Source organism: Protopterus annectens, chromosome 1.part2, assembly GCF_019279795.1.
Source record: "Protopterus annectens isolate FY-2018-M chromosome 1.part2, PAN1.0, whole genome shotgun sequence".
Classification (NCBI taxonomy): Eukaryota; Metazoa; Chordata; order Ceratodontiformes; family Protopteridae; genus Protopterus; species Protopterus annectens.
In genome coordinates, this window is record NC_056727.1 from 1,236,501,665 (window position 1) to 1,236,521,329 (window position 19,665).

The 19,665-nt window shown below is 41.5% G+C and overlaps 1 protein-coding gene across 3 annotated transcripts in view; it reads right to left on the reverse strand.

Annotated features, from left to right (window-relative positions):
- The window catches only part of EYA3 (EYA transcriptional coactivator and phosphatase 3), a 1,396,180-nt gene that overhangs the window by 619,207 nt on the left and 757,308 nt on the right, over window positions 1–19,665 (reverse strand). For all 3 annotated transcript variants that reach the window (XM_044060112.1, XM_044060111.1, XM_044060110.1), the window contains one exon: window positions 1,806–1,986. In XM_044060112.1, the coding sequence (XP_043916047.1) occupies window positions 1,806–1,986 (181 nt within the window). The remainder of the gene's footprint in view (window positions 1–1,805; window positions 1,987–19,665) is intronic.

Here is a 19,665-nt window from a genome sequence, read left to right on the forward strand (position 1 = left end):
CTCAGGCTTTGTGCCCACTGAGGGGCACACAGCTACAATTATCCCACTCCACAAGGGGGGAATCCACCTTGGATCCCGGGAACTACCGCCCCATCAGTCTGACGAGCCTGATCTGCAAGGCCATGGAACTTATAAACAAAGACAATGGCAACCTTCAAACACTGGATCCCACCCAGTTTGGGATTGTTAAGGGAAGATCTAGTCTCCTGAACCTGAATGACTTCTTTGAATCAGTCTCCAGAGCCGTGGACGAGGGTAAGGCAGTCCACACAGCCTATCTGGACCTCGCCAAGGCCTTAACACCATCCCCCACTCTGGATTCATAGATAAACTTACTAAGCTGGGCATTAATCCCTACGTCACTCTATGGGTTGCCAGCTGGCTTACTGACAGAACCCACACTGTAAAAGTAGCTTACTCCAAATCCAGCTCCAGACAAGAAACAAGTGGAATACCTCAGGGTTCAGTCCTGGGACTAATCTTGTTTGGCATCTACTTCTCTGAAGTACAGGCCAATACTAAGGGACTCTGGCTAACAGAGTTCACAGATGACTGCAAACTGGGAGCCATTATTGAATCTCCAAATGATGTGGATACTCTACAAAAGGGCGTTACAGAAACAGATGCTTGGTGCCAGAGCCATGGGCTCAAGCTCAATGCCAAGAAATGTATAGTTATCCCCTTTGGGAAAAAACATGTACCTGTGAATTACCACATAGGTGGCAGTACACTAAACACCGAAAGTCTGATAAGAGACTTAGGGACACAGGTGGACAGTGGTCTCACCTTCGATAACGACATTGCCACAACAGTCAGGAAATATTTCTATGTGGTACACCTCATCACTAAGGGCTGTTCATCCTGAAAAAAGGAGGTCACTGTCCCACTGTACTCATCCCTCATTAGACCCATTATAGACTACAATGCCCCATTTGGTATGTACCTCTCAAGACACCTGTAACAACTGGAAAGGCCGCAGAAATACCGCACTAAAAGAATCACAAGCCTCCAGCTATTGTCGCATATCATCGACTCAGAGGCGATCTCTGCTTAACATACAAGGACATGTCAAACCCAGGGCTGTTGGACATGCTACACTTAAAGAAATCCCAATCCCTCAGAGCCACACACTCCAGGGATCTAAACCTTGTCATCACAATAAACAAAACAAGTTTCAGGGATAGGTTCCTGACCCAGAGACTCCTCAGACTCTGGAACAAACTGCCCATACATGTCAAGCAGAGCGCCTCATTGGCCCTCTTCAAAAGGAACCTTGACGATTGGATGGGAGAAAGGAAATTCACCCAGGGAATCACGTCAGTCGCCCTGCTAGACAGGGGTCCAGGGAAGTAAATAGTGTGGGAAGAAGCAGCCAGGAGCTAGGCTTGTACAGGCCCTATGGCCGATAGCCTAGTACCAACCTATGAACTTCACAGCCTTCAGAAAATTCATGCTAATGCAAAACCTGTTATTCTAGCAACTTACAAAGTTTGTAAGAGCAACATTTAAACACTGTCCCTATTTTTGGGCCTTTGCCCCACTTTTCTTTATAGCTTTGTCCAGATTTCTTGCTCTAAGAGGTTGAAAGGTATGACAGTACTGCAATCTCTAATGTGCATGGACATAATTAATAATAAGGGTTAGTGAAAACGTTGCTAAAAAAAAAAAAAAAAAATATATATATATATATATATATATATATATATATATATATACATACACACATATACAAGTAAAAAAAATTAAAATTGTGAAAAATCAAGGAAAGAAAAAAATAGTGCTGCTAATAAAAAAGCTTGAAGTACCAGAGGACAGTCTGAGCTCTTGCTGATTGTACTCCAAGTTGTCTTTTCCAGACTGCAAAGCAACTGTGGCAGGTATACTGTTGGCTGTGCTTGTGGCTGGTGAAGCTGTGGTCACAAAACTGGATGGTGGGTAACACTGTGCACTTTGATTCTGACCATGGGTAGCATACAGCTGGTAATCCTATACAATAACACAAAAAGGAGGGATTTAGAAAACAATCTTACTATTTTATATCTCAAGTCAATTTCTGATAATGTTAACTATTCTCACCAAGTAATCAAGCAAGTTTCATTTTACTCAATTTGGAAAACATGCAAACATATATAACTACGTATATCTACACACACACATAAATATATACATATATGTGTGTGTGTGTATATATATATATATATATATATATATATATATTATATACATACACACACATGTATGCATGTACACACCAACACATTCTTTACTGATTACTTTCTTTATATGCCTTTCCTACTGACTGTGTATCCCCCCTTCATCAGTCCAGCACATTTGTTGCCTCTTTCTGGGTATTTTCCAGTGAATGCGAGAGTAGAACTGGTGGTATCAATAGGCCACCATGTCTGTTCTTGTGCCCTCATTGATATCCCTGCAATTTTTTGGCTCAAACCTCACCCCTGGTGTTGGCTGTATGCATCCACATCACTCTAAGGGCATCCTAAACACACCCGCTATGGACTGCAACCCACTGGTAACATGCAAACTTCTACTTACATGGGAGAAGACTGGCCTTAACAGGACTACTATGTCCATACCACTAAGGATAAGTAAGTCTGCAATGCTTCTCACTCCCATACTCTCCTACCCCCTGACCAGCTCTTCTAGAACCTGTGCACTACTCAAACTTGGGTAATTCAAGCCATAGTTAGGGCTTTACCGATATGCACCACATAGCCAAGTACATTCAGCATTAGCTTTACACATTGGAAAAGTTTGCGGCATAGGTATTTTTATACCCCAAGCTGACTTCAGAGATTTTTTCCTCTGGTAGACAGCAAATGCAGGAGAAGTAAGGGAAAAGTAAGACTAACTGGGAACATGTTTTGGGGGACTATAACATGTTACCAGATTTAAAAAATTTCCTACAGAGTACTCGGTCAGAAATGTTGGGAAAGTAAATGGCTGTTAACTAAAGAAAATGTTTTTTGAACTGGAACACAGGATCTGAATTGCCTAACCAAAGGTAAGACTTTATCAAGTTTAATTCTATTAGTTGCCATAAAAACAATTACTAGAAAATGGAAATCAAAATCTAAACCAACTGTAGCTGAAGTACTGAGTATTTTAAATGGGAAAAAGAACTAGAGGTGGGAGTTTTGGAAAAGGGAAAGAGCAAGTTACATAGAAACAAACTGAATTTTTAGGAACAATACATGCAAAATAATGTTCAGGCGAAGTAAGGTTTAACAGCAAGCAGGAATTCAGCTACTTAGATAATGCTGGAGTGAAATATTTAAAATAAAGATAAAAAAATACATGAATATGAAAAATGTTAACATGGTTTGATTTCTTTTCTGCTTATTTGTATGTGCCTGTGTCTTGCGTGATAATTAAATAATGGTGTTTAAAAACATTACTTTTGCACAGAAGTTTTAGTTCACTCCATGCACGAGTATTTTTATAAAATTTTGGTAGGAATTATTCTTATTGGATCGTAATGTAAATATTCAAAGGATAAGCAAACATGAATAATAACATTATTACTATACAACTAGAAAGGACTTAATCGATTTAAAGAAAAAAAGCAGAGTAAGTAGTAGGTTTGATCTCTGGGATCATCTTCCATGACCCACATCTAGCTGAAAAATTTCAGCATGAAGATTCAGTGAAGACGTCTCCCTGTGCACATCAGTACCCTTTGCACTACAGTTAAGGGGGGATGATCTTCACCACAGTTCCCTGGTTCTCACCTCCATCCAAATGGAGAGGCTTTTGTAGAATATGCACAAAACAGTGAGCAGGTTACAAGAAAGTCCCATCCCTTATTAACTCTCAGTAGTACAGCCATGAGCAAAAAGGAAAAAAAAAAAAAAAAAAAAAAGGAAAGAGAGTAAAGAAACCCACTTCAGTAGTCTACCTGAAGACCTACAGACAGTGACTATACACACAACAGTGCTACTTTTTCAACATGATCTAACTATGACTTTAATGACCCAAGTTTGAGTAGTGTACAGGTTCCATAAGAGCTGGTCGGGGGGGGGGGGTAGGAGAGTATGGGAGCATCCAAAACAGCAGAATGCCAAGCAGCAACTCAAAAAAAGATCAAAGAGGAAACAAAGGAGGAGCTTACAAATGCCAAAGATGGAATGCCAAATCTAAGAACTAAAGAAGACTCTGCTTACTCTGTGCTGATCCAAGATGCAGTGATTTGTAAAGCGATGTATGCAAGTTTTAATGACCAATGCAAAAATCTGCCAGAGCAACATTCTTGCAGTTCGACTAGAGCAATTATTCAGGTCAAGTACCTTTAACAGCACAGCAAAAGAGGATGCATTAGTCAACCACTTTGATAAAACTTTTTTTTAATTAATGGTGTCCCTCCCCTACTAGGGAACAATGATGAAATGTCAACCTATTCCTCAAACTTCTTTAACTTATCATACAGCACATTAACAGCTGGTGTTAATCTCTTAAGGCCGTGAAGCTATTACTGGTCCTTAATCAGACTCCTGAAAGAAAGAACAAAACAGGAAATGACTGGCTCAAGGAAGTCATCTAAAGGATATGAAATTGAAGTCATGGGTACATAACCATAATGCTAGACCTGTGACTAGAGTTCCGGACACATGCCAGATAGAAGTCCTTGCTGCAGGTATTAATTAGGGCCATATGGCAGACAGAAGTTTTCCAGCCTGCCAAGTGCTTTCCCCCTCTACTTCTCCTTGCCTGGTCTTCTCCTTCATCGCCCATTTCCTAAATGGCACAAAGTGCACACAAGAGGACAAAAAAGTGAGATGGGCACACAAGGAAGGAAGCTTCCTGCAGCCACATCTCTACTGACAGATCTCGTGTTATGGGAAGTATCCTTTTTTTTCTGTAAATACATGTCCTCTGTTTTACTGAAATCTTTTACATCAAGTTGAAAATACATGCGTATGCAATACAGACTTTTATCCACTTTGAACAAAAGACATACTTGGCTAATATATCTTTGCTGAGAGTAAATTTTTTTAGTTTATTTACTTTTTCAATTGTTGTGCTGCCTGTTTTTTTTTCTTTTTAAGTATATTTTTTAAGTATATTTCTGTCACTGTACACCAGTACAATCTTGAAATACACTCTTAATTATCAAAGTGCCTGTATTATGTGGGATATTTCTACCTGGGCCTCCTCTGAAAGAGAATTTTTTCTATCCTAGTAAGCAAATGCAAGTAAAAAAATGGTGACACTAACATATCTATACAACCATCTTTTAATCAAATGGAGCATACGTAAAAAATACCCCATTGATACTGACAGAAATTCCACCCCTGTAAATATCAACTTAAACTCTTGATAGTTATATTCCAACTAATAATCTTCGATACATTTCATCAACTTGTTGCATCATTGTGACGATGTGAGGTATTGCCAGATATGCCAGAAGTAGTGCAATGGATTTGTAACATATGCCAGCACAGCTAGCTGGAATTTTGTAATGAATTATATGCTATTTGTATATTGAAATGATTTGTGCAGATGGTAGTGCTGAAAATGGATTTGTAAAGTTGCTTGTGTTAAAAATATAGCTACAGTGTTTCTGCTGGTCAGAAAAAAGAAATATACATACATTGTTGTAACTGCTTAAATGTATATGTTTTGACAGAGGATACTGGAAGAGAAGAGGTTAATCTCAAACTTTAAAAATAGTAAGAAATTAAATTACTGGGTCTAGCCCATCAAGATGTTATCTCAACAGTTTTGAATGAAGCCAGATACACAATGTCTGTAAGACATATGGTTGACTAGCTCCTGCAGTGTTTTATGACTTCCAGGAGAAGCAGCAGATCTTAGCAAGACTTTGTGTATTATTGACGCACAGGTGCTAAATCCTGGCAGTTTCTAGCAATGGGGGGTTGCATGGGAATCAGAAGTCAGATGACCAGATATATGTGATGTCATTCCAGAATCCATCCATAAAACTAAAGTTTAATACTAGCTGAGACTGAAGTCTTAGGGCAGTCTGTTTCTTGGAACCCGATACAGAAGAATCTTGCACCCACTTCATCTTGCCTTTCTGTAGTAACTTAACTAGGGAATAGTCACTCTTGAGATCAGTCAAGAAATATAGTGAGATTAGTTAAGTACTATTTTTCTGCATCTGTGTGAATCTGTTCATCTGTGTTATTTTAATATTTCCTGTGCTTAAACTTTGGTGTTTACTGTAAACAGATATTTAGTATTTTCATGTTTTTTTCTTTATTATTATTAAATATATTTAAACTTTTCATTTGATGGTCCTTTAAAGAATATTTTAACCTTTGAGTGCACTCATCTGTTTGGTGACACTGTGGCCACTCCTGAAAGCCTTAGTGTATTGGTTAAACTACCATTCGCATTAATACTAATTTCAGTCAGTATAATTGGGTACCCTTCTAACAGCCTTACACTAGCTGGCTTGGGAGTGACTAGTGGCAGTAACTACCTTATAGTCTGGGCAAAAGAGGGCATAGCTAGTAAACAGGTGTCAGGCTTTCCTAGGTGTGTCTGTGCAAATCAAATCTCAAAGTGTGTGCATGTCCTCTACTTGTAGCAGGGACACAAAGCACTGGTTTGAGACACAGACAGAGAGCGCAAGCAAGAGCAGTGGAGGACCTGTCTTGGACACTCTGCTGAGGACTTAACTCTGCAGCTGTTCCAGTGGGGAGCCTTACTGGGGACATGGGGAGAGACAGAGATAATAAACCAAAACCCTGAGCTTACTTGTGTTCCCTGTGTGCTCTTAAGGGAAACTGTGCTTGATACAGAGAGCTGCATCTGGAAATACTACATGTGACCATTTTTATTCCAAAGGAACGTCCATCTTCAGTGTCAGTGGTGAGGATTCTGGGTCCCTGATTACTGGCCCAGAGTGGGGATGTCACAGTCATGTTCATCTATATTTTGTAAATCTATAACTTTATACTTCAGTTATTTCAACTATGGCACCTTAAAATACATCACTTACATTTCAGTCTCTATGGCCCCATCATGTGCTCCTCCCCTCAGTCTACATCATGCCAGGTACAGATTATGAAGGTGTTTATTTTAAGCCACTAGCCACTCCTCCAGCTGGCTGGTGGAAACACATATAAACTCTGTGGAGATGAGCTATGCTTTTCAAATAAGGATGGATGTTACCACACATACACTACTGAAGCGTAATGACATTAGGTTGGTACTGTCAAGTTTATGTTGTGGGTATGGCTTTTCCAGTGTTGAGTGAACCATGGTTTGCAAGATACTGATTCCCCAAGTGAAACAACTTTTTCTTCCTCTTAGGATGTGCAAAAAAGGCTGGCCACTTACTTCCTGCCTCCCTCTTCCTGACTGGCATTTCCAGCACCCAAGCCTCTACTCCAGGTACAATTTCCTTGATCCACTTGTCTCAACTGATTTTTGATCACTCAAGGTGGAAGGTCTTTCCCCATTTCCAGTGGAGCACAGCCAAGAAAGCCTTCAGGAAGGCTATTATTTCTCTGTGAACTGTCCACATGTTCCTTGTTAGCAACAACTGTGCCCAACCCTGCAATTATTAATGCTGTTGAAGCAGCCTCTTTTCTGGTCCAAATCAGCTCCTCTCTGATGATTTTGCTGGCGTCCCAGACTGAAACCATGTCAGACACTACCTCCTCTACAGACATCACAGTTTTGCCCTACCTTTCAAACTTTTTGGATTTAAGCCATCTGGTCTTGATCTCTTCCTTCTGGAGCCCATATGGAGAATTTTGTCAGTGACTTCTCAGGAAACTCGCAATGTGAATTAAGTGGTTCAACAGCTACAAGAATAATGAATAAGGAGGAGGGCAAGAACATTCACTTTCCACATTGATCCACCATCTTAGACTCCATGTCCAATGAATGGATGCTGGGGTTCTGGAGAGTTACAACCCTGTTTTGGGTTGCTGCTGATACAGTGGAGTCCGGGCTTGAGCATCTCCAACCAGACTGACCTAGCTTGTAAAAAAATCTATCAGCCTTCTCAGGCATGAGGACTAATGAGTTGGACAAACTTGGTAGTGTTTTTCAGAATGGCCAACAAAGCTTAGACAAGCCAGGAGGCCTGAGATGAAAATCTACAGCAGCAGTCACCTCTGAGGTCAGGGTAGTGAGTTTGGGGACAAATATGTGACCAAGAGGTAATGCAGGTGGTGGATCAACTCTCATAATCTAGACCAGTGACAGAAAATTCAACAAGGGCGTCTACATGTTTTGTTTTATACAGCCTTATATGGATGCTTGGGAAGGAGTCTAACTCAAACAATGAGGATGGTATCCTACAGGCTTGCCTGCACTGAGAAAGCTGCAGGGAGACCTTCAGTTGATACATGTGGTATGGTATGGAAATCAAAGACTGCATACATTTATGAACTAGAAGGATTTGCTAGAGAGATGTCAGACTTGAATGCATGGACAATGCTGCATAGATGCTGTCCTACCACACCAACATGTAAAACAACCTGGATTAAGCATATTGGGATGTCACTGCAGTGGAAGAGATGCTGAAAAAGCAAAAGTTGCTGTCAATGCTGAGGAAAAGAGGTTGGCCACTACAATTGTACAGACTGGTACCAGAAAAGGTTCCAAAGGGAGACATGGTGAGCACTGCATCAATGATGGCATCACTGACAGGCCAACAGGCCAACCATATCAAACACCCGAGTTGTAGCATTGGTATCAGACAGCACCTCAAGAAAAAAAGGCAAGGCCAATTTCTGTGTGGTCGCTGATGGCAGGGGCCTTCCTTCTGGTAGTTTCATTGCTAAAAGTGAAGACAGATGCTTACTGGAGAATAAACAAGTAAATAGAACAGAGAAATGAGCAATTCTTATGCATCAGATGGAAGGCTCGAGTATGAGAAGAGGGGTTCTACTTCACAGTGCAGCCCAGATGCTTCCTTTTAGAGAGTATATGCCCACAAACCACACACCTTGGGAATAGTACCTACTACCTTTGTGGGCAAAGGAGTCTTCACTGTTGTAGGGTTCACTTCTCCCTGGGAATCTGGCACCAGAAATGTCCGACTGTGGTAAAGGACCACTGGATACACCAATGCATGCAGAGCATTCACATGTGTACATCAAAGTATTTTTAGGAATACCCACAATGAGTTCTACAAAACAAGAGGACATACCTGCCAATCTAAAAGTCCTCTGCAGTAAAGAAACATCTTAAGAAGGCCAGTTTCCCTTCCCTTCATAAGATGCAGGAGCTGAAAAAAGTTAGGGTCTTCAGGAGGGGATGGGAGACAAGGATCATCTTCCCTATTCTGTCATGCCTTCTGAAATGAGTCCATTTCAGGGGCTGGTTCCAAGTACCTGATCTTCAACATGGTCCATGTCTTCATGTTTGGGGATCCTTAACAGAAATATCCATGGTCTCTCTCCTAGCTACAAGCCTAGCTTATGGTTAATGAATTGGAGGACAACCTTGACAGAAATGTATCTGGCTAAGGAGGAGAGTAAAAGGTTGTAAAGAACCAGCGTGGGTGTGTGTGTGTGTGTGGGGGGGGGCACAGATGTTTGAATTGCAGCTCCCATTTGTACAAAAGATACTTCCCTTGTTTAACAGAATGTTTTAAAGCACTGAGCATCGTAGTTGTGTGTTACACCTCTGTCTGGGAAGCTGCCATCATAAATGTCTGACAGTGATAATGGGCAACTGGATCTACCAATGTATGCAAAGGCAACATCCAGAATGCAAGCACTGAAAAGGATGACATTATGTACCCTTATATGGGGTGGGAGGACCCACGGAACCTTGGTACCAAAGTGACTAATGCTGGAATGTCAACATCATGTAAAATTTGACTTAGATGGACACTGATGGAGACACTGGGATGGAGAGACTGTCCTGAGCTTACAGTAGCTGGCATGGGCACCATGAATGGTATTTTTTATTCTAGACGTTTTTAGCTTCAGCTAGCTGTTTTAAACCAATAATGGGGAAATCAGATTCCTTCTCACTGGAGGAGAAGAAATTCTGAACCAGTAAAACCCCTGCTGCAAAACAAGTCTGCTGCATGGTAAATGGCAGAGCATCACTATATGAGATGGTGTGCTCCACAGCTAATACAAGTAGGCTTTATCAGTAGCTTTTTCTCCTAAGTGCCTTATCTTCAGCTTGGTCTTCCTTCTCATATGCCTGAAAAAGATTCGGCCCATCTCATATGCCTGAAAAAGATTCGGCCAATCTCATATGCCTGAAAAAGATTCGGCCCATCTCATATGCCTGAACAAGATTCGGCCCATCTCATATGCCTGAACAAGATTCGGCCCATCTCATATGCCTGAACAAGATTCGGCCCATCTCATATGCCTGAACAAGATTCGGCCCATCTCATATGCCTGAACAAGATTCGGCCCATCTCATATGCCTGAACAAGATTCGGCCCATCTCATATGCCTGAACAAGATTCGGCCCATCTCATATGCCTGAACAAGATTCGGCCCATCTCATATGCCTAAAAAAGATTCAGCCCATCTCGTATGCTGGAAATGTTTTGTATTCTTTTCAGCTTTCCTGTTTTAACATTACCCAGCAAATCATCAAACAGGTACCAGAAAATGTGGAGTAACCTACCAACCAGTAGAAGGATAAGGAATCAGCTCAAGGTTGAATACATGACAATGCCCTGGTCAGGTCCATTCAAATCAGTCAAGGCCACTAGATAACAATTTAGGTTAGAGGGATGGGGGAGAGGGAAGGTTGAGCCAGACAGTAGAAAAACAACACGGATGTAGTGTTACATTACCTACAAAACTACCATATTGAAGTCATTTCTGTCCAGCTCGCACACAACAGATTCCCCAGCTACTAATAACCCCAGGTGGTCTGATGGACGAATATTTTGAAGAATGGTGGAATCAAAAGATGCACAAGATCCAGACTGCATTTCCAGCTTATGACAGAAAAGGTGTGAAGAGTAGATCAAGTAGCCACAGCACAAATCTTACTTACTGCCACTGCTCTGGTTAAACGATCACTAGGCTTGTGTAGTAGAACCAGTTTATTTTCTTTATAGAAAAAAGTAATACACTCAGAGTGCTGAGTTACTTGGACAAACAACTTTAGAAACACCCTGGGCCACGTTGGTCTTTTCAAAGGAAAAAAAAAATTTTTTTTTATATTCTTGGTATGATACAGATAAAAATCGCAACTGATGGTGAAACTCCATCAAGTGCAAAGTATATTCCTCTTTGTTAGAGGAATTCACAAAGAACACAGGCAGATTAACTGTCTGGTTAAGATTAGCTTCAGATGTCATTTTAGTAAGAAATTGTGGATTGGTCCTAAAAGATATCCTATAATTATGAAAAATCAAGTAGGAAAGTTGGCAATACAAGGCTTGTAACTCAGGAGAATCTCATAGCTGATGTGACGGCCACCAAAAAATAAATAGTTTTCCAAAATAGAAATTTTGGTTCTGTAGTAGCTACTGGTTCGGGGGGGGGGGGGGGTGTAGATCTGGTCACAGACTGAAGAATCATGGTAAGATCCCAAGGAGGAACTGGGTCTCTAATATGGGGTTCTTAGAAGAAACGTATCTTTTAAAAATGCCTTGGAAATTTTCAAAGAAGCAATGAAGTTTTGTTTTTTTTCCTATGTGAAAACTGGATATAGCTGCTAGTTGAAAAACTTGTACATTCCTGGAACAATTCCACCACAAAATAAAACCAAAATAAAAATGGGAAAGATACTAAAAAAAGGATCTAAACCTCCAGAGGAAGCTCAAAACCTTTCCCATTTGCTTCTCTAAACTTTCTCATACTTGGTTTCTGTGATAAATATAAAATGTAAATAACTAATGTGGACAGCCTGGCATCCCTGGCCATCACTGGAATTAGAGGAAAAATGTTATTTGTTTCAGGGCTTTCAAGTCTCAGTGAAGCTGGCTGGACAGATGACACAGAAGGTCTGGAAGAGGGTCCAACAACCGGGGAGGGTGTTCCAGGTGAGGCCAGAGGAAGGGGAACCAGACCAGCTGAGGCCAGAAGGGGGCAATGAGAATCACTGTAGCCTTGTACCCTTATGGCTTTCTGCAGAAATTTGATCAGGGAAAGGATGGAAATGTGTGCAACAGACCTGGAGTCAGTTTTGGCCTAGAGCATTCCTCACTTATTGCCTGCATATTGACATCAGTCATATGGGAAGGTGAAGGCGTTGATGCATCATTGACCACTGAACAGGTAAGGGCCCACTGCAGTACTTTTGTAAAATCTTGCATAAGGTACCAGTGTGATGGAAGCAGCCACTGATCCCAGAAGACTGAGAATTAGCCTTGCTGGAGGATTTGAGGAAGAATGAACCTTAGAAACAGAATAACTGAGAAACAGTACCCTTGATTTTGACGATTTGGGAAGTTGTGTTCAGGTGGCACCCTATGAACTTTATTGTCTCTTCTTTGTCAGCTGGTCTTTCCTTAAATTTACAGTGATCCCCAAGTATGGAGCTAACTACAGCAAGCTGTCTCTGCACTGTATAAGTAGATCCTTGGTGGGTGAGGTTAGGAGTCAGTCGTCTACATAGGGGAGCATGTGGAACCTTTACAGCCTTAGATATACTGCCACTACTGCCTTGCATTAGGTAAATTCCCTGAAGGCTGTGTGGTGAGACCAAAGGGCAATGCACTGAACAATAACTGACCGTCTCTCAGCTGGAAATGGAGAAATCGTCTGGGCTGCCTCACTATTTTGATATGACTGCAGGTGACTTGAAGATCTATCAAGCACATCCAGCTGTCCTTTAACACTACAGAACTCTACAGCAGACAGTCTTGTCCTCCTACTTGCTTCTAGTGAACATAATATTGATCTTTGGTTCACAAAGGGCTGAACGACTGAAGTGAGCAATGATGAAGGATGTCCTGAAGCTCCCTGCAAAATCACAGAGACTCATCCAGGCATGCTGGTGAATAGCAATGCTAGTGCCTGCCACTCTCAATCTGCCATCAGCTGCTTTGAAAAGCAGATGCATGGACTCTGTTGACTGAAAGGTAGACAGCTGCAACTCTACAGTTTTCATGTTATGACAGCAGGCAGGTAAACCAGAGAGGGAATTGGAGAGTTCCTTAGTCAGATCCCTCTGGAAACAAGTCATACGAGTGAGGTACCCTTCAGCAACATTTTCTCTCTGCAAGCTGAACTAAATCCATTCCCCAAACCTATCCAAAACCCTGCATTCTCTGTTAGGGGGATTGACATACATGCTCTCTTCAGAAAACTAAGCTTTAATGGCTGCCACAACCAACATCACATCTACCAGGGACCCTTGCTCCAATGGTATTGGTATCTGGTTCCTGAAGGGGCCACCAATATTTTATCAGGTTTCATGGAAACTGGCTCCACCACATCAGGTTCCTTCCAAGCCCACTGCGAGACCAAGTCAATGAGCTAGTCAGTGGGCAGGACCACCCATAGGAAGATGAAACAGCCCTGAAAGCCTCAAGGAACAGAAACTTCTCCTGGGAGAGGGCTTTGGTGGAACCCCATCTTTGCTTCACAAATTTGATGTTGCTGAAACAGTCATTTTCCTGAAGGAACTTTGGGGAACACTCCCCTTCATCCAAGCTGTTATCATTAGCGAGAGACTCCCAGGAGGAGTCAAGATGCCTCCTTTTACAAGTCCCTTTCCTGTGGCTTTCTTTGGCGGGAGGCTCCAAAGAAGGCTCTCAACTGCAGGGAGAATTTGCCAAACAACAGCCCTTAAGACTTAAGAGGTTAGCTGCCTCTGTCTGATAGGAAGAGCAGAAGCAGTAACAGGATCGGAGGGAGGTTGGGACTGTGTGATTAGGTAACAAACTACCTCCTCTCTCGACTTGGAAATAAGCCTCTCAAATGCCTCAGAGGTGTGCTGTCCATGGTCAAAGCACCCAAGGGCAGAGACCTTTCTGAAAACCTCGTATTCCACCTTGACTCTCCTGCACCTCAGCCCCAACCTTCTGGCTCTGAGACATTTTGTGATCTGATGGAGCCAGAATCAAAAGGGTGAGGGAAAACAGAGTCAAAGCCGGCCAACACTCTAGGCTCAACAATGACATCTCATTGGTGTCACCTGGAACTGTGAGCACTGGATTTGAGGGCCCAACTGTAGGACAGATCAGTAAAGGAACTATTAGCACCTGACACAGAGCCCCTGGTGGGGTAGTAGCCAGTTGGGTCACCATCTGAATCTGTGTTCTGAGAAATTTCCACACAAAACTTTTTTGTTTTGTTAACTGAACAAGGAAAGAACATGAAAAAAGCACTAAGAAAAAGTTATAATAGGCTAAACTACAGTAGCTACCTAGAGAAAAAGCTAACAGTGAATTTAAAGGGTCTAGAGTAAGGAAAAACTCCACAAAAGAACCATCAAAAAAATGAAACAGATAATTGATGTCATAGTTGTCACTGAGCACTCAGAAATGTGCCTTGACTGAACAAGTAGCAAGCAAGACCTGGGACACTGCAGGGGCACCAGAAATTTATGGCACAGATATCAAAGAAATAGACATCAAGTATAAAGCAGCCAAACACTAAACCGTACAGTACACCACTATTCACTTTTCTGCTTTCAAAAGTAGCACCTGTAACTCTAACTGTATGGGTTTCATCAGTCAACCAGTTAGCTATTCATCACACAACATAAGGATTTAGATCAAAATCACGTCTGTCAACAATGTCTGCATGGGGAAATACTGTCAAAGACTTGGCCAAGTCAGGATATGCTCTACATAAGGCGCAACAGCTATCCACTGTTTCAGTGACTGTTTCAAAGAAATTAACAAGGTTAAAGAGGCCGGACCTGCCTTTGGCAAAGTCGAACTGATGAGGGTCCAAGGTTGAGAGATTCAGTGTCTAGGTTAACAAGATCCGACATGTGTTCCATAACTTTACATGTGAAGCTAAGCAGACTAATGGGTCTACACCTACTACAGTCCACAGTTTGGTCTCCCTTATGTAGAGGCATTACAAGCTTTGGGAATGTAACCAGTTGAAAGACAGACTAGAGAGATTAAAGTAGGGCTTCAGATGGGTCATTAAGTTCTGATAATCAGGTAATACTCTGTACATTTTCAGGGACTATGAATGAGGTGCTCTTGGCTATTAAGAAGGCAAAGAGGGCTTATTCCATAATAATTACAGGGGAAGGAATTAGAATTAAAGGTACAGTAACATTTTTATCATCTAGGATATTAGCACTTTTCTTTTTGTCAGAGTGGACAGCATTAACATGGACAAACTCCAAACAATGTTGAATATTAAATACAACACCAAAAGGGCAACAAAGCAGCTCATATGACAAACCAGTGACCACAGAAAGTAGTTTAATATCTCTGTCTCTAGCACCTCGGCTCAAGTAGCCTTCAATGGAGTACAAAAGTCAGTACAAACAACATTTTTACATACATCACCATTAACATCCTTAAACAATTAAACACTAATCATACTAAAACTTTCCAATTACAAGTCACAGTGATTCCTTGTAAATGGAAAGGTTTAGCATTAGTGTTTAACTGTGTAATTAGTTTAATTAAGGATGTTAATGACTATGTATATAAAATGTGGTTTTGTACTGACTTTTGTACTCCACTGAAGGCTATTTGAGCAGAGGTGCTAGAGACAGAGATATTAAACTACTTTCTGTGGTCACTGGTTTGTTGTATTTAATGCTGAATGTTAGTCTTAACTTCCTGACATAGATGAAGAAAAAAAAACTGTACTTACTTTCAGTTTTAGAGGCTATTTTAAGTTCATATTCAGCTTTGAGCTTCCTAATGGTTCCATTAAGCTTTTAACAAGTTTGCTTAACTATACTCTTAAGACAATGTTCAACACCGGAGGTGTACCCCTCACTGGTGAGTGAGAGACCACAACTAATCTCTAATCTGGGGGTCCTCCACCACCCCACCTGAAAAGAAAACACAGTAAGAAACTCAACTTTAAAAGCCGACTTCACACTTCTAAGTGGTCTCCCTTTCCTTTCCCGCCCCGAGAGGAAGAAACAAAACTCAAACGTGAATCATTTACAATTACAATACCACCTGCCAGCACCTGGCACCTGCAGGACTGGCAATCCCAGGCAACAAAACAAAGACTGTAACCCTTGGGAAAAACAAGGTTACCCCCCTAGCCAAATACAATGAGGGATCTTATAAATATTAAGTAATTTCTCTTTTTATGCAATGTACTGATATGGCTATTCCACTACAGGAGTTTATTTTTAAATTTAATGTGGTTTGACTTGGAATTTACTAGGTTTGGAATGTACAGCAGATGAACTCTACCTATGGGGATGGTAAAGACTTTAGCCAGAATGTGAAAAATGAGGTAAGAGAGGTACACACCATCACTGGCAAAGAAGGATTGCCAACATCGAAAGCTGACACGCTGGATCCCTGTAGAATGACACCAGCTATATAATCACTTATTAAAGTTAATTACTTTGTCTTTGAATCTTGACTTTACACTGGGTGATAGCAAAATATCACTCATGACCAGTGTCTTGCAAGCAATGGATAAATGCAGAGCAAGCGCAATTGTATAATTCTGCATGCCCATCTCGGTAGAATGCCCAAAGTCATTCACTTACACATGGTCAATTATCAAGTCATAATCATATTTGTCAGGATGGAAGGCTCTAAGGAGCCCTTGCCAGCTCCCAGAATCTGGATCTGGAAGGACAGCTAAATGCCACCTTATTTTTATCCAACCTGAGGAGGGTGATACCTGTATACCCAATAATAGAGTCATCTATTCCTAAAATATTACAATGGGTATATGCAGTCTCATTCGGCCTTCATTTCTTGATTGGTTTAGGTGATTTGGAGAGAAAGATGCAAAAAGCTTGTCTGACTTTTTAAACTGTTCTGTCTTGTGAAGGTTAAAACGGAGTTCTCTGTACATCAAGGAGATGTAGCATGTACTCTCCTTTACTGGAAAAATTTGGAAAAAAAAGGGAAGTGAATAGATTGGTTGATGTTATTTTTATAAGTTACTTTAGGTAAAAAAGAAGGAAGGATTTGTCTGCATGGAAATCCTATCTTTATGAAAAACAATATAAAAGATTTTTGCTGAAAGAGTGTGGAGTTCTGATATTCTTTTTGCTTAAGTTACACCTACCAAGAAAACACTCTTCCAAGAGTGAAATTTTAGATCACGTGTCTGGTGGTTCAAAAGGTATTTGCATTAAATCCACAGTAAGATCCCAAGGCACTGAGGGGTCCTTTATTGGAGGTCTCACATGAAAGATGCCTTTCAAAAAAGCTTTACACAACTTAGAGGAAGCCAAGGAAAAGAGTTACTCCCTATGTGGAAATTTGAAATTCCTGCCAAATTAAGTTTAACTGTGGAGAAACTAGCTCCATCTTTGAAAAGAGCTGTCAAAAATGAATAGCAGAAATTTGTGCAGAAAAAGATCAATCTCCCTATCTGATGCCTAAATAGAGAACCTTTTCCATTTACTTTTATAAACTTTTTTTTGTAGCACCCTTTTGAGAAGCCAAAATAATGTCACAAACTGGGGAAGAGAGCCTGGATTAACAATTACTGCAAGTGGAGAAACAGTACAGTTTTGTACCTACCATAAATGTAGATGTTCAAGTATAGACACTGCTGCAGTCATTACACTTGGGTTATCCTGCCGTCAGGCGGTTCCCCAGCCAGCCTGAGTTCCAAAGTCTTGGTCCGGCATTGGTTGCTGTCGCCTCCTCCCTGACGTCAGTGCGACAGGGGTATATAAGATGAAGCCGACACCATTTTCTTCAGTTTTTCTTTCCCCAGATGTCAGGTGCCCCCAAATAGGTAGGCAATTCAAATTGCTAATAAAACATACATGAGAAATGCAAACAACATACTTTCACCTACCAGCAAATACTCCCCATAGGTAGTAAAAGGTAGAGGAACTAGGTATGTACTAGCCAGTAAGAGGGGGGAAGGAGGGAGAGTAACCTGGACTGCAGCAGTGTCTACACTTGAACATCTACATTTATGGTAGGCACAAAACTGTACTATGTTCATCGTGTGACACTGCTGCAGTCATTACACTTGGGTAGAATCCCAAAGCTGAGGTAGGGTGGTTGGTTCTATAAGGCATTAGGGGCAGCTATAAGGCCCTGCAGCACTGCAGAGGCGAAGCCAGCTCTGGATTTAGAGTATAGAGGCAGATGGTAATGCTTGGTGAAGGTATGCACAGAACTCCATGTTGCTGCTTCCAAAATATCCTTGGTAGGTACTCCTCTGAGGTAGGCAGTTGAAGTGGCTGTTGCCCTGGTAGAGTGAGATCTAATGCTGTTAGGCACAGGTTTTCCATGGTGCATATAGCAGAAACGTATGCAATGTCCTATCCATTTGGATATAGTCTGTTTTGAAATAGCTTTTCCCTGTGCTGCTGCAGCATGTTACCAATAATTGCTCAGATTTTCTGAAAGCTTTGGTTTTGTCCAAGTAGAAGCATAACTGCCTGTGAATGTCCAATGAATGCAGTAGTCTTTCCCCTTTATTCTGTGGTTTTGGATAAAAAGTAGGCAAGTGAATGGTTTGGTTTAGAAAGACACTTGAAACCACCTTAGGCATAAACGTAGGGTTAGTTCTTAAGGACACCCTGTCCTGGTGGGAAATGAGGAAAGGTTCTACTGCCATTAGTGCCTGTAATTCTGAAACTCTTCTTGCAGAAGTTATTGCCAGGAGCAGAGCAGTTTTCCAAGAAATGTATTTTAATTCTGCCGTGCTAGCTGGTTCAAAAGGAGGTAAAGTTAATTTTTCCAAAACAAAGTTGAGGTCCCAAGTTGGAGTAGGTGCTCTACGGGGCGGTCTTATGTTTTTAGCCCCTCTGAGGTACTGTTTTAGCAAAGGATTAGAGAAAATTGGTGGATCCATGTTGTAATGTGCAGAGATGGCAGAGGCGTGGATCTTGATGGATGAAAAGGAGAGGCCTTTGTCCAGCATCTCAGTCAAATACTGCAGTATCTGAGGAATGTTTGGCACAAGAGGATCAAGGCTGTGAGCCTGGTTCCAGGCACAGAATCTCTTCCATTTATCCGAGTAGGCTTTCCTGGTACTGGGCCTTCTGGCCTCCAGAATGACATCCATAACTTCTTTGGAGAAAGGCATTGCTTGCGTGGCTAGGGAATCTTCCATGCAGCTAGGTTTAGTGTCTTTAGCTGGCTGTGGAGTAAATGATTGTTGTGCTGAGACAGCAGATGTGGTATTTGAGGCAAAATCCAGGGTGGTCCTTGTGCTAAGTTTTTTAAGATTGGGTACCAGTGCTGGCGTGGCCAGTCTGGTGCAATCAGGATCATTTTTGGCTCTTCTTGCCTGGCTTTTATGAGTACCTTTGGGAGATGAGGCAGTGGTGGAAAAGCATATACTTGTAGGTTTGTCCAGCTGAATGAGAGGGCATCCACTTTCCATGCTTGCGGATGGTAACTCCTTGTGCAGAATTTCTTTAGCTGGCAATTCATTGGGGAGGCAAACAGATCTATGTCCGGGCTCCACCACTTCTTTTGTTATCATTCTGAATATTTGAGGATTCAATTCCCATTCGTGGGGATCCATGATATTTCTGCTTAAGTCGTCTGCCAGTGTGTTTTTCTCTCCTGGCAGGAATTGTGCTTGTAGATGAACTTGATAGTTTACAGCTGTGTTCCACAAGGGCATGGCTTGTCTGCAG